At 36.7% G+C, this 15,286-nt stretch overlaps 1 protein-coding gene across 8 annotated transcripts in view; it reads right to left on the reverse strand.

Moving 5' to 3' along the window:
* Nucleotides 1-9,338: 9,338 nt before the first annotated feature.
* Nucleotides 9,339-15,286, reverse strand: part of LOC112054260 (uncharacterized) — a 254,519-nt gene continuing 248,571 nt past the window's right edge. For all 8 annotated transcript variants that reach the window (XM_024094010.2, XM_024093988.2, XM_024093981.2 and 5 more), the window contains 2 exons: nt 13,747-13,915; nt 9,339-12,391 (listed from right to left, as the gene is read on the reverse strand). In XM_024094010.2, the coding sequence (XP_023949778.2) occupies nt 11,756-12,391; nt 13,747-13,915 (805 nt within the window). In that variant the 3' untranslated portion in view covers nt 9,339-11,755. The remainder of the gene's footprint in view (nt 12,392-13,746; nt 13,916-15,286) is intronic.

Below are 15,286 nucleotides of genomic sequence, written 5' to 3' on the forward strand. Positions count from 1 at the left end.
TTTAATTTCAACTTCAAAAACAGTAGCCTAGACCTACAATCCAAACATATTATGATTGAACTTAACCTCATGTCAGTTAGGCATGTCACACACCTGGTGATGTTTGTTATTAAGAAAATTAACTAAAAATAAACACATAAAAGCGCCGACAATGCACCGTATCGAGACGGCTTCACAAAGGATTACAAACATCGTTAAACAGTTAACGCTAAAATTAGATACAAATCTTGTATCAAGGGGAAGATGGGGCTGTTTAGTCCATCGGACGATATATTACTATTGAAATATATATTTTTTTATTGAAAAGCACTTCAAGAAAAGAGTATCTGTGTTAAAAAAAATTGAAAAAAAAAATCAACCAAATTTAAAAACGTATTCACAAAATTAAAAGCGAAAACTAACATCATAATATGTTCTACCTGCTGATCAGTTTGAAGGCAGTGCTAACACGGGGATTTTCTAAAGAAAATTTGTTCCGTAGACAGAAAAATGTTAGCTGGCTGTATTATATATAATATTAACACAGCAAACATTTTTCTGTATACATAATTATTTTATGCAAAAATATATTTTTGCCAAGCATAATCATCAGTAACCATGAGATGTTAACGATAGTGACAAGCTGGCCTATTCACTATTTTGGTCTTTATTATCAACTTAAAAATAAACATCAAATCAATGCCGGACACACCATCAACTTCTCAAAGCCGGACTACTATTGAATTTTTTTTTTATTCTCTACAAGTTAGCCCTTGACTACAATATCACCTGATGGTAAGTGATGATGCAGTCTAAGATGGAAGCAGGCTAACTTGTTAGGAGGAGGATGAAAATCCACACCCCTTTTTAGGTTTCTACCGGAACGCTAAATTACTTGGCGGTACGTCTTTGCCGGTAGGGTGGTAACTAGCTACGACCGAAGCCTCCCACCAGCCAGACCTGGACCAATTAAGAAATTCTCAAACGGCCCAGCCGGGGATCGAACCCAGGACCTCCGTCTTGTAAATCCACCGCACATACCACTGCGTCACGGAGGTCGTCAAAAAACAAATACCTGGATAAAAGAAAAAACCCAATAATTAAGTCATAGTCCTACCTAGGACTTTTGCCCAGGAGTATAGTCCACAGAGCTGTAACCGCTAGACTAATGAGGTAGGCTTCAAGAATTTTCCCTTAAAGATATTTATATCACTTACAGTGTAGATTCCGTCTCGGACTAAGTTCAGTGAATTTTGAGACAAAACTCCTCTTTTATAAATTGCATTCCTCGTGGTCGACTCTCCAAGAATTATGGTTCCACGTCTTGTTTGATGAATTCGACCAACACCGTACCGACCAGTTTACGATGAGCTGTCTTGTTTGAAACGTGTTCCGTTTAATAAAACAACTGTATACATTTCAATAGTTCAAATGAATTGGTCGTTTGGCGCCACGTAGTTATTTTTAGTCGAAAGGGGAATGCTTGCCACGATACGATACGATATCGGACGACTGTTGTACGATAACGTATGAGTTTCTATTTATTTGTTACATTGGAATGGAAATTGTTTTATTTAAAAGGTATCATCATTATCGTTAGCAGCCTGGTTTAGAGCAAATTTGGAGCTTATACCCACCATGATTTCAATGCGGGCTTGCGGACTTAGGGTTCATTTACACGAGCGGCAGCTGCTACCGACGACTGCCGTCGCTGGCCACCGCGACGTCGCCGATTGCAGTCGTCGGTAGAATTACTTCCCGACCCTGAAGTAGTATTAAAAGATTATTTATTTTGTTTTTATTTAATACTCTTTATTTGTACACCACAACCAATAAAAGAAAACAAGCAAAACAGACACATAAGAAAAAGTAGAATACAAAAGGCGGCCTTATCGCTTGGTAGCAATCTCTTCCAGGCAACCTTAGGCTTAGGAACTTATTAAGATAACTGTAGGTGGTGCGTACGTAATAATTTAATGGAAGAAAGAAAAACTCAATATTTTGTAACCTCGAACCTAGGACCTGAGGATACTAAACTGCATAGGCTGGATCAACTGAAATTTAAAAAAAACATTATTAATGTACTCAAATAGATTGGTGACGTTCATTACAATTTACAAATAAACAACCTATTTATTACCACGTTCTAATAAAGATTCTACGACAATCAAAAACGTAATTTGTGACGTCAAAATAATCCATTCTCTACGTAGAGTGATGTCATAAATACAAAGTGCTCGTCTAATGAAACGTATAAAAAAAAATCTTTCAAACCAAAATGGCGTAAGCAATAAATTTTGTCAAAAATCGTCCCTATCTCCTAACGCGAGGGATATTGTAGGATACTTTTCTAATAAGGTCTTATTAGGAAAGTACCTTCCAATAACACCGGAGATCGGATGTTCGGTAAAGTTCAATATATTTTAGCTAACTAAGGGCAAAACCACACTACAGACTTGTCGATCTCCAGACTGCGGAATAGAATACTTATAGTTGACGTAACAAGCAACTGTATTTTATTCTACAATTACCTTAAGTGGAATACTTTATCTATACTCGTACGTTATATTTATACGTATACTACGTATACGTACTTGAGTAGGTATGTAATGATGAGTTAGATAGGGGGACCCTCAGCCACCAAAGATTTTTATCACTGTAATCGATAATATATTTCAGTAGCTATTAGACTGGTTCATTGAACATTTGTTTTAAAAAAATAAGTCGGGTTTTCCTTCCTGACGCTATAACTCCAGAAAGCACGAACCGATTTCCACGGTTTTGCATTCGTTGGAAAGGTCTCGGGCTCCGTGAGGTTTTTAGCAAAGAAAATTCAGGAAAAGGTAGGGGTAGGGTAGGGGTAGGGGTAGGGTAGGGTAGGGGTAGGGTAGGGTATGGGTAGGGTAGGGGTAGAGTTGGGTAGGAGTAGTTGATAGTTTACATCGAGTTCCACGCGGACGAAGTCGCGCGCGTCCGCTAGTTTTTTATAAAAAACTATCTTTCGTTGATGCCTCTAAATACCGAAAGATATTATGAGACCACATGAATGAATGTAAGCGATACACAGTTATAGACTATGGAATATAGTTAAAAATTTCACAATTTTTATACCTATTACGGCTGTAAAATCATGTAAGAAAATTAAATTCAAATGTTACCAAGGTGTGTTAAAAATATTTTAATAGATATTCTTATTAGAATTTGACGGCCTCCGTAGCGTAGTAGTATACGCGGTGGAATTGTAAATCCACTGGGTTCGATCCCGGGCTGGGCCGATAGTTGTAAAGAATAAAAAAAAATACCTACTAACTTAGATTTACGTTACTAGACAAATAGCTTTATAACAAAAAGTCGTACGTTTGCTCTTACAGTAAAGATCCTTCCTATTCAGTAGAATTTATTTTATTACGAAGGTGTTTTTCGTACATTGAAGAAATTTTGGGAAAATGGGAACTCGGGACAACTGTAACTTCGTCGGGCGCGTTATTTGATGACCACTATGGTATAGAGACACATATTTTTAACCGACTTCAAAGGAGGACGTTCTCAAGTGTACTCTTCTCAAGTGGAACTGCCTCTTTAAAAAAAAAACATACCAGTCATGGTATGTTTTTTTTTTTAAAGAGGCAGTTCCCGATATCTCTTATCACCACTACGGAGCCAGGCTTCCCTCCTTATATGAAAACAGTGGAGTGCACTTCATAGAAACAAAAATGCACTGCTTACCTTTAGGAGTCATTCCTATATTCGACAAGGAATTTTTCATTATGTACTTGTTTGACGTAAATTACATACCTCAGTAAAAATCTTGTGCACGCCACTTTCGTTGTCATCAACCCATATTCGGCTCACTGCTGAGCTCGAGTCTCCTCTCAGAATGAGAGGGGTTAGGCCAATAGTCCACCACGCTGGCCCAATGCGGATTGGCAGACTTCACACACGCAGAGAATTAAGATAATTCTCTGGTATGCAGGTTTCCTCACGATGTTTTCCTTCACCGATTGAGACGCGTGATATTTAATTTCTTAAAATGCACAAAACTGAAAAGTTGGAGGTGCATGCTCCGGACCGGATTCGAACCCACACCCTCCGGAATCGGAGGCAGAGTTCATATCCACTGGGCTATCACGGAAAAGGGATATGGGGCTTAAACACACCACGTTTGCTACAATGCTGCTCAGAATTATAATGCTTTCTGAGGCAATGCTCAGAATTTTATCGCAACCCTATGATGAATCGCTATAGATTTTAATAAAATTGATGATTCTCTATATTCACCATGATTTATTTTGCCACTATCCGCGAATAATCGATAAAACGACAAAGTTACTAATATCCGACAGAAAATACTCTACGACTATTTCTATATTGGAACATCTTGAGAAAGTATAGTCTGTAGAAATCTTTAATTGCGACTTATATATTTAAAAAAATTCAAATATTCATATTTCCGGAAATTATTTCGCGAAATTTTCGGAAATCTCTCAAACTAAAACTACAATTTAACTAACTGATTGTGAAATACGGCTAAAACTCACGTGATACATTGGAGTATGCCCGACTATGGAGCCCATACGGGGCCCTTAGTCATGAGCTGGTTCTTGCAACGCGCCAAACCAAACTGACGTAGCCGTGTTTCATAGTAAATTAATATGAATAATACTCACGATAGTGTTAGTTCTATGATACCATTTAACTAATGTAAGCATGCGACCAATAAGTTAAACAACACTACACAGTACACGCAAGTGTGTGCCGTCAGCGAAAGCCGTCCCTACTTCCGCGTGCCACAAAGCGCAGCCAGCCGCAACTTATCAAAAGGATATTGATCCTTTGATTCCGCCGCCTTTGCCATCGTCTCCAGACGCCGACGGCCTGTTATTGGCAACAAGCTTACTATTTGCTATTGACACCCTTTGTACCGAGTTTAACTAGTACTTGTATAATTAAAACAATTCATTCATATACCTCTATAGCTTTAATTTTATGACTGGGCGTAAGTCCGTTTCGATCCTTACCGCTGGACTGTTTTTACTGTAGTAATAGATAAAAATTGTCAGACCAGGCAGATCGTAAGTGAAAAACATCATCATACACTGGGTAAGCACGAAACAGACGTAACACTGACGTATCACAAGTGCTTGTAAACTGAGCCTACTTGAAATAAATGAATTTTGAATTTACAGATCCTACAAATTTTAGCGTACTCAGGTGATTACAAAAGTAAGAAAACTAATGTCGAATATATATTTGTCAGGACAACTTAATTACAAATCAAACTGCGACCAAAATAAGACCATAGAATGGCAGAGAATGACCTTGAGTGAAGTCACGCACTTGTGAACGTTGTGTGTAGGGTCAAAGGTACCTTTGACTGTTAATAAAGACTCGCCTTTTCCACTCAAGTCACTCTTCCGCCTATTCCAAGTATCCCATAAAGAATTACACAATAAGAGATGTGAGAAGAGCACACTGAAGCCATCCGTAACGCAAATCGTTGCAACGCGGCGATAACACAAAATGAAACCACACACCAAGTGTGTCTATCAACTTGAAACTTAAGCTTCTTCCCTTTGATTACACAGGCTAGACTTAGACCAGGACACAGCATTGCGCCTTGACTGCCTCTTACAGACGTTCTTAAATACTTGAGATTTTTATACACGGTATAAAATCACATGATTGATTTTTATAATGCAAAATGTAAATCTAAGAATGTTTGAAATTTTATTATGTTAATTATAAAAGGTATTTTTTGACATTATTATCCATAAGACTGAAGATAAGTAATTGCGATAAAATATAATACAAATATTCAGTTATATGTATTTTTATTATTTATGTAACACATTGATTAACAAAATTGTTGAAAAATGACACACATACCTAATTACAAAGTTATTTTTACTTTTAATGATTTATGTGGAAAAAAGTATGACAGCATTTACATACCTACATGTTTAGATTTAATGTTTCATTAATCGTAACACCTACATCGTGTGAACATTATAGTGAACTTTCTTATACGCAAATAAAATCAAGAATAAACTATTAAAACACATCACAAACGTATGACTAACAATTCTCCTTATAAAATTAACTCCGAACATCTCTATCAATCTAACCAAACTGCTCAGCTCCGCGATTATCACTGCGACATCTTTTATTTCGCTGTCACTCCAATAAATAATAACCCCGTTTAGTTGGGGTGATGCGACGCCGCAGTATGTGTGTGTGTGTTGTTAAAATGTATTCATTTGCGCAAGCCCGTCTAAACACATAAATCAACACTGCCTTAGGCGGCTTATTAATATTTGCTGTGTTGTGCGATATAGAGTTACTGGATTAGAAAGTTATCTACATTATTATAGGCTCTTTGTTAATAACCCTTTTTTAGACATAGGGTGTACTTCTTCTTCTTGATGTCGCGGCTCTGCAGGTCTTCTCGAGGTCCCTGTATCACTTTGACCGTCACCGATCTATTGTGATTGTCACTGACTAGATTTCCCCTCCAATACTGGTTGCCGCCAGGTACAGCAGCAGTTTCTTGGCTGGGATGTGTTTCACCTCCTCCGGGCTTACTGCGAAATGCCCTAAGTGGAGTTTGCGTTTATGAACGAAACACCTATGCACATCCTATGCAATTGCATAGAATGTGGATAGGTGTTTCCTCTGCCTCTAGACAGAGTCTACACAGATCTGTGTCAGATTTAATATTAAACATATGTCTATTTAGTCCACAGTGTCCGGTAAGTGTCCGCACTAAGATACATAGGTTTTGACATAGGGTGCTAAGACAACGTACTCTTACTAAGCCAATTTTTCTGAAAAATATTTGCTGTCTTGTGCGTTATAGAGTTACACATAGGCATAGGCAGTTCATTTACTTAACTTATCCTTTCTAGAGAGAGTATATCTGCAATCGTGATAGGAATACGACGCTATCTAAATCGTAGTAGCGGTCCAGTACGGAGAAAGAGCTGTATCAGTTTGTTTGTAGAGTTTCATTACAACTTGCTTCATATTTTCTGCACAGCGGTTTTGAACGTACAATTTTCTGTATGATTGCTAATTTGTGATGTAGTAATATTTTAAATGGGAAACTAAATCTGTCTGTTACATTTTCACTTAAAAATTGGTTTAGCGTTCGTTTTTTGATGAATTTTCAGCTAAAGACTTTTAAATATGACCAATATTGGTCTTTATGTGAATGGATTCCCAAACAATGACGTTAGTTTTCCAACAAGCGATCGGTATGTTTCATAGTAATAGATAATTGAAGACCCACCGCACACACACAAACAATAAATATTTTTTGATGTTTGTCTAGAAGCTTTCTCTCTTTCCTTTGTATGATGTGTATTCTGAATGAACTTATCTTTCTTTCTTTCTTTCAGAAAGTTGTAAGTACCTAGTTGCCGCGTGAGCAAGTAACAAATATACACACACTACTAGTGGACGCCCGCGACTTCGTCCGCGTGGAATACAGTTTTTCAAAAATTCCGCGGGAACCATGGATATTTCCGGTAATAAAAGTAGACTATGTATTAATCCCAACTAAAATCTATTACCATTCTAAATTTCAGCCAAATCGCTTCAGAAGTACATGCAAACAAACACCCATACAAATGTTCAAACAAATAAACACGCATATAAACATTCGCGTTTATAATAATTATTAGTAGGACTAGTAGGATACGATTACACTCAATCTTTCGCTTTTATAATGTGATGACGTTTGAATTAAAAATTTCCTCGTCAAAACACACTCTTAACAGATCACAACCAAGAACAGACTATCCCTAAAAGCTATAACAAATAATGTTTACTTATTCGACGATACAATCTTGTTAGTTTATAGATCTCCGACCTGCACAGCCTCATTCACCATAAAATAGCGTTAGAGCCTCTCATCCCGCACTTAATTTCCAAATAATTACGCCATAAATTGGATTTGAATCCAACCCCCATTGTTCTACGCACAATAAAGATAAAATTTAAGACTCCCTAGAAAATTGCTCAAGAGATCTACTATCTAGGATCTGGTTGGGCTTTACAAAGGGGAATAGTTCAGACAGATTTTCTGTTTACATCTTGATTAACATTTCGTTTGTTTACATCTAGTATCTCATCGTAATTAAATCGTATTCGTTGAAATGTATTCACCGTTATCATTATTATCATCATTATCAACCCATATTCGGCTCACTGCTGAGCTCGAGTCTCCTCTCAAAATGAAGAGGGGTTAGGCCATTAGTCCTAGCAGACTTCACACACGCAGAGAATTATGAAAATTCTCTGGTGTGCAGGTTTCCTCACGATGTTTTTCATTCACCGTTTGAGACACCTGATATTTAATTTCTTAAAATGCACACTACTGAAAAGTTGGAGGTGCGTGCCCCGGACCGGATTCGAACCCACACCCTCCGGAATCGGAGGCAGAGGTCATATCCACTGGGCTATCACGTCCTCACGATATATAACTTCACCGTTATATCTATGCTAATATTATAAAGCTGAAGAGTTTGTTTGTTTGATTGAACGCGCTAATCTCAGGAACTACTAGTCCGATTAAAAAAATTCTTCCAGTGTTAGATAGCTCATATATCGAGGGTCTAGGCTATAATTTAAAAAAAAAAATATTCCCTTATTCCTACGGAAACGGAAACCACGCGGGTAAAACCGCGCGACGTCAGCTAGTATATATGATAAAGTTAAAGTTGAAAAAATGAACAATTTTTTTTTTATTTGCGAAAATTGTAAAGTTATTGAGTATTTAGGTAGGTGCTTTAGGATAAGTTTTCTCGTTCTGCGAAAATCGCTACGTAATCTGCTCAGTACGTAGTTTCGAAATTAATTGACAGGCCAATATTTTGCTTATTTTTTTTTTTGTTGTATAGTTACTCGATTTATAATCTCACCACTATTATTATGCTTCCATACTTCCAGATTCCATACTTGTGACAATCATCATCATTAAAAACCTAAAATTATGGCTCACTGTTGACCATGTCTGTTGAGAGGGGTTAGGCAAATAGTCCACCACACTGGCCCAATGCGGATTGGCAGACTTCACACACTTAAGAATTACGATAATTCTCACGCAGGTTTTCTCACGATGTTTTTCCTTCACCGTTTGAGACACGTAATATTTCATTTCTCAAAATAACTGAAAAAAGCTGGAGGTGGTATGCCCCGGACTGGATTCGAACCCATGCCCTCTGAATCGAAGACAGACGTGTTATCCACTAGGCCATCACGGATCTAATTTCTGAGTACCTAAAATTTCATCGATATCCGTTTATCCCCTCTGAATTTGGTGATTAAAACTACCAGGAAAATGTTAGAATGAAAATGCATTTTTTTTTAGAAATGTATTTATTTTTCATTTTATTGTGCTTCTCATATTTATAAATTGGGCGCTTTACGCCCCAAAATTTTTAATTTATAGTGATGCTTTGAAACTATACAATGCAAAACAAAAGTTGAAAAAAATAATAATAAAATAAATATCACTTAAATAATAAAAATTAAAAACAGAAAAAACAAGAACAACATTCGTATCTTTTGTCAATTTTTTACATCTCAAAAATCGTTTGATGCGTAAACTCATAAAATACATAATAAAATAAAATCAGATGGTCATATTGCCAAACATTACGTTGCCAGGCCGGGTATTGGCACCAAATTAATTTCGACAGTAGATTCCATAATTAATAAATAATACGTTAACAATGTATCAGAATCTTTTAAAATGTAAAGGATCTCTTTACATCTTAGAAAATTCTGTAAAGGTTGGCACTGCAACCATAGTTCTGCTTCATATGTTCAGATTTGTTGACAATGAAATTAATTGACTCCTTTATAATGGCAATTTTAAACTGTCTTTGCGCATGAATGCAGAATACATTATTTAATGTACCTCAACTTTAAAAATATTTAGAAAACTATCCAAAAAATGTTAATAACAATTTTCATTTAAAAACAAAGATTAGGCCAGGATCTAGGCCTTTAATTTTCAAGTTCTTTCTGATAATGGTAACCAGTGTAAAGGATTTGACGCTATTATGTTTGTATCTTGAGGAAATTTAAAACTTTTTATATAAAGGATTCTATAGCACTTGGAACTAGTTGGCACCTTCTTACACGAAAGACTCTAACGAGAGATTAGGGAACATGATCAATGATCATACACCCACACTTACACGTGTTTCCAGTATTTCTGATCAGTAGCTCTATGCAGTAACAATGTTTTTATAACTCGACAGTGTGAGTTTGTCTCACAATACATCTTTGTCTCTCTGTCTAGCAGTAGAGAAAGATAAACATGAGAATACAGTTCCACTGTGCAGCAAAGATGGTTTTACAACTCGACAGTGTGAGTTTTGAATTCGTCTCTAACACGATACTATAAATAGAGATAGAAAGTGATTAATGCAAGTCTCGTACCGTCGAAATATAAAAATATCGTTTCAAATTATCTATTCAATGTTTTTATAACTCGATAATGTGAGAATAGAGCCTGTCTTTTATCTCTTTCTCTAACAGTATACTATAAATAGAGAGAGAAAGTGAATAATGCGAGTCTCACACTGTCGAATTATAAAAACGTCGTCACAGAATAGTGCTACAGTACAGATATGCGGTAATGATGTTTTTAGAACTCGTCAGTGTGAGCTTTAATTCGTCTTTACGTCTCTTTTTTAACACGATACTTTAGAAAGAGGGAAATAGTAAATAATTTGAGTCTCACACTGACGAATTATAAAAACATCTTTACAGAATAGCGCTACAATACTTCTATGCGGCAACGTGGCTTTTATTAAGATTAGAACTCGTCCATATATATCTATCTCTAATATGATACTATAGACAGAAAGAGATAGATATAAATTCGAAGTTCCCACTGTCATGTTATAAGGACCTCGTCACAGAATAGTGTACAGTTCTTTCAGCTTTTTGCTCCATCTCAAACCTAAGACGTGGTCAACTAGTTAAGTATCTATATAAGATGTATTTATTATATACTAAAACGTTACTGAATATGAAAACATCTTTTAAACGGAGGAACTTTAATACTGTAGGTTTTTTTCTGTATTAGTGAACTTACGAAAGGAATTTTGAATTTGTAGCACCAGTTAAGTATGAGTTTACAAAGTAAGTTACACATAAAAAAGAATAAGAATTCTGCTCATAATAAAATATAATGCAATGCAGATAATTTCAATGTGATATGATAATAAAATTCAAGTCACTATCACCTAACTTAACTAAGTACTTTTTTACAATATCTACAGAGTTTAGTAAATTTCATGATTTACAAATTTAACTTTTTACATTAAATCAAAGAAATGTGTATTACAATTCGATACATAATTGCGATAATAATTTTAGGACTAGCTCGACATAACTTACTAGGACAAAATGACTACTTTATGGTCATGCGACTTTGTACAAAATCTCCTATATATTCAAAATTACAGAATTAAAAACCAATACGCTAATAAAAACAAAACATTATTGCTAATCGGAAAGACGTCTTTTAGAAACTCCTTTGTACAGACTCGGTAGAAATATACTACTAGGTATCCCTAAGCTCCATAATAATTCACAAACACTATTACCGAAAAAGGCGAAGGGCCATACTGAATATCAGCGAAAGTAGGCCGTTAAGAAGTAAACCTAATAAATGCTCGGAATTATAGTTTAAAAATCACATTATCACTCAATATGGGAACACAACGGCACGGTCGCCGAGTCCAAGAACTCCTCTCGTTCATGATAAGGGTATCTCTGCTGATAAGCGATGTCGGGAGGAAGCCCTGGTACCGCATGTGCCGCATGTGTTATTACTGTAGCCTGAATCAGAGCCGAAGGAAGAATCGCCGCTTGGAGGCTTGGGAGAAGCTCTTGGAGCTCTCCAGCAGTTTATTCCAGGTAATTCCCCTCCAGGCCACGCCCCTCCTGCACCGATTGGCATCGGTCCAGGAGGTCTGGCTCCAACTGTCCCAACTTGCGGATACAATCTTAACAATGCGTCTAAAAGGACTCCCTCGTGGAACTCCGAAGGATCTGGAGGGTGTATGTGGCGCGGCATTCTATGTTGAGCTCGTCTCCGTTCGAGGGACTTCGGTCTTCTATCCAGACGGTGCTGTCTTGGTCGGTGGGGTAGCGACTGGGGAGCAGGAGGTCTTGAACATGTTCGACAAGGCACCGCTTCGCCAACAAGACTGAGCTCGTCTTCAGCGAAGTGGTCGTCACTGTGGATGGAGTCGTCAGACCGGTGCGGCAACTCTTCGTACAGAGGAGCACCGCAGGCGTCTCCCACGCAAGAGTTGCCACCTCGCCACGAACCGCTTGTATCGCACACGAAGACACGTCCTTGACAGTTCGGTCGTTTCGTCTCGACCATCTGGAAAAGAGAATAGAACTTAGTTAGAAATAAGAACTTTATAACAATAGCCAACTGTTTTTTTAATTTTTATTCAATACAATCCTTCAAGTCCAAATCCATTTTTTTTGTAAGAGGTACCCTCTTACAAAAAAAATTAACATTAAAACAGTCTATTTCTATATCATAACCTCAAAATATTGTAGAATTACGCTAACGATTCCTATAAAGGTACGAATCCCAGAATTGCTGAAACCATAATTAGCTTGTTAGTAATTAAACAGTTATTTAATTATAATTTCTCTAAATAGAAATTCCAGACAATGATAAAATATAGCGTAGGTTTAATTCAGTGGTTATGTAGCTTTATTATATTAAATGAAAACATTTTAAAAATTGGTCGACATACGAAGAAACAAAAAAATCAAATCCTACATCTTTTATTTTAATATTAGTTTAATTCTAGTATTCTCGATTATCTTATTGCTTTTCTAAGTCTAAAGTTAACAGAAAATAAAATATACGAGTAGCTTACGTTACTCAGTATTTAGCTTTCTAATAATAAAAAGATTTTTAAAATCGGTAGAGAAGTTTTGTTTAAATCCTATGAAAGAAACAAAAAAAAATCTACCTCTTTTTAATATTACTTTAATTATTGTGTTCTCGTATCCTATTTCTTTTTAGCCCTCATTCGCCCAGGAGTTTTTTAACGCCTGTTAAAAAAGCGTTCAAGTACGACAAATGCATTTTAAGATTTAAATGTAGATAACTAATAATATAATATTTTGCATGCCGATCGGGCGTGATTCAGAAAAGACTATAATTATTTGTTAAATACCTTGTAAACTATATCAGCAAATAAAGGATTTGATTTGATTTGCATTCCTAAGTAGGTTTTAGGTACGTTTTTAAAATACGACGCTTTTTTATCAAGCATTGTTGCTTTTTCGATTTTGGGTATAGGAACGAATGAATTAAATTAAGAACGTAAATAAAACGCTGAGTTTTATGATTTAACATATCGCTTTTTAACTAGCAGCTATCTGGCAGTAATCGCTACTATATTTTTTGTTATTTTAATTAATATTATTCATAGCTAGAATTAGAGCTGTGATAGCCTCCTCCAACTTTTCAGTTGTGTGCATTTTAAGAAATTAAATATCACGTGTCTCAAAACGGTGAAGGAAAAAGGAAGGAAAAATCTTGAGGAAACCTGCATACCAGAGAATTATCTTAATTATTTGCGTGTCTGCCAATCCGCATTGGACCAGCGTGGTGGACTATTGGCCTAACCTCTCTCATTCTGAGAGGAGACTGGAGCTCAGCAGTGAGCCGAATATGGGTTGATGACGAATAGCTAGAATCAGAAGCCTCACCTCAAGCTGTGGCTCCATTTCAGGTCGATGCGGAAGCGGCGGTCTTCGCGGCATGTCTTGCAGGTCTTCGTAGAGCGGGGCGGGCGGCGGCGCGCGGCGCTGCGACCCAGAGCCCTGCGTCGTTGCTGATGACTTGGATGGCAGGAGGTGGGTCACTTTCCGTTTGTGCCTGGTAACAATATAGAATATATTTAATCAACTGCTCCAGCGAAGGTACAAAATAAAAAGATTGGGTGGATCACCGTTTTTACTTATGGGTATGAAAAAAAGAATGTTATCCTAACATTCTTAGACCTATCGAATATTAAACTTAGTAAAGCTGTTTCGGAGGATTGCACAACTGGTACACGAGAATTTTAACTAGCCAGGGTGTTAACTAGCCACGGCCGAAGCCTCCCACCAGTCAGACCTGGACAAATTAAGAAAACCTCAATCAGCCCAGCCGGGGCTCGAACCCAGGACCTCCGTCTTGTAAGTCAACTGCGCATACCACTGCGCCACGGAGGCCGTCAAATCCCACATACAATAGTGTCTGAGTACACTATTACCACTCTATGAAAGATAATTCCCTAATACATTTACATACTAGATATTATATCTTAATTATTATGTACCTATTAAAAAACAAGTAGCGCTTTTTTTTAAATAGATACATGTCGCGAGTTAGGGATGATTAAATTTAAGCACATACCTAGTTCGTGACTGCCACTTTGTATGTGAAATCATTGTCCATTAAAGCTAAGCTAAAAAATCAGCAATCCTAGTGATTGACGTGCCTAACTGTGTGAACCACACAGTTACGTTGAAAAGTCGCAAACATCCTGCAGATATAGATAAACCTTTACATAACTTCGTATATCAGCTATGCAATTTTATATAGCACTAACCGACACCCGCGACTTTGTCCGCGTTAAAATCGATGTAAATTTTCAACTATCCCTACCCTGTTCTTACCTACCCCTACCCCTACCCCTAAACTAAAAAAATCAAGATTTTTAAATAAGAAATAATTGTTGTGCCTCACTCGACATAGATTGATATAGTGTATCGCGGACTTTTTTGTAGATATTTATAAGATCTACAATTAATTTAAACATTTTATGGTTTTATCTTTTATAGTTTAGGCAGCGTACGCAAAATAAGTAACTTTTCTGGTTGATTTTTTACACCTTGTGTCCAAAAAACCCAAATATCCTACGGAACCCTATTTTTTTCTAAAATAAAATTTAGCCTATGTTACTTGTGGATAATGTAGCTTTCGAATGGTGAAAGAATTTTTGAAATCGGTCCAGTAGTTTTTGAGCCTATTCATTACAATCAATCAAACAAACATACAAACTTACAAACAAACTTTTCCTCTTTATAATATTAGTATAGATAGCTGCAGTTGTATTGGAAAGCCGGCCTAACGCGTTTTGCGGCACTAGACGCCATCATGTTTTACTGTACTTAGAATTTGTTGGACGTAGTATGGACATACTAATTGGCGTAATTTGTCTTTTTATCTGATTGTAGCACCTTAGAGAGATGTGTGATATAT

Source organism: Bicyclus anynana, chromosome 21, assembly GCF_947172395.1.
Source record: "Bicyclus anynana chromosome 21, ilBicAnyn1.1, whole genome shotgun sequence".
Taxonomy (NCBI): Eukaryota; Metazoa; Arthropoda; class Insecta; order Lepidoptera; family Nymphalidae; genus Bicyclus; species Bicyclus anynana.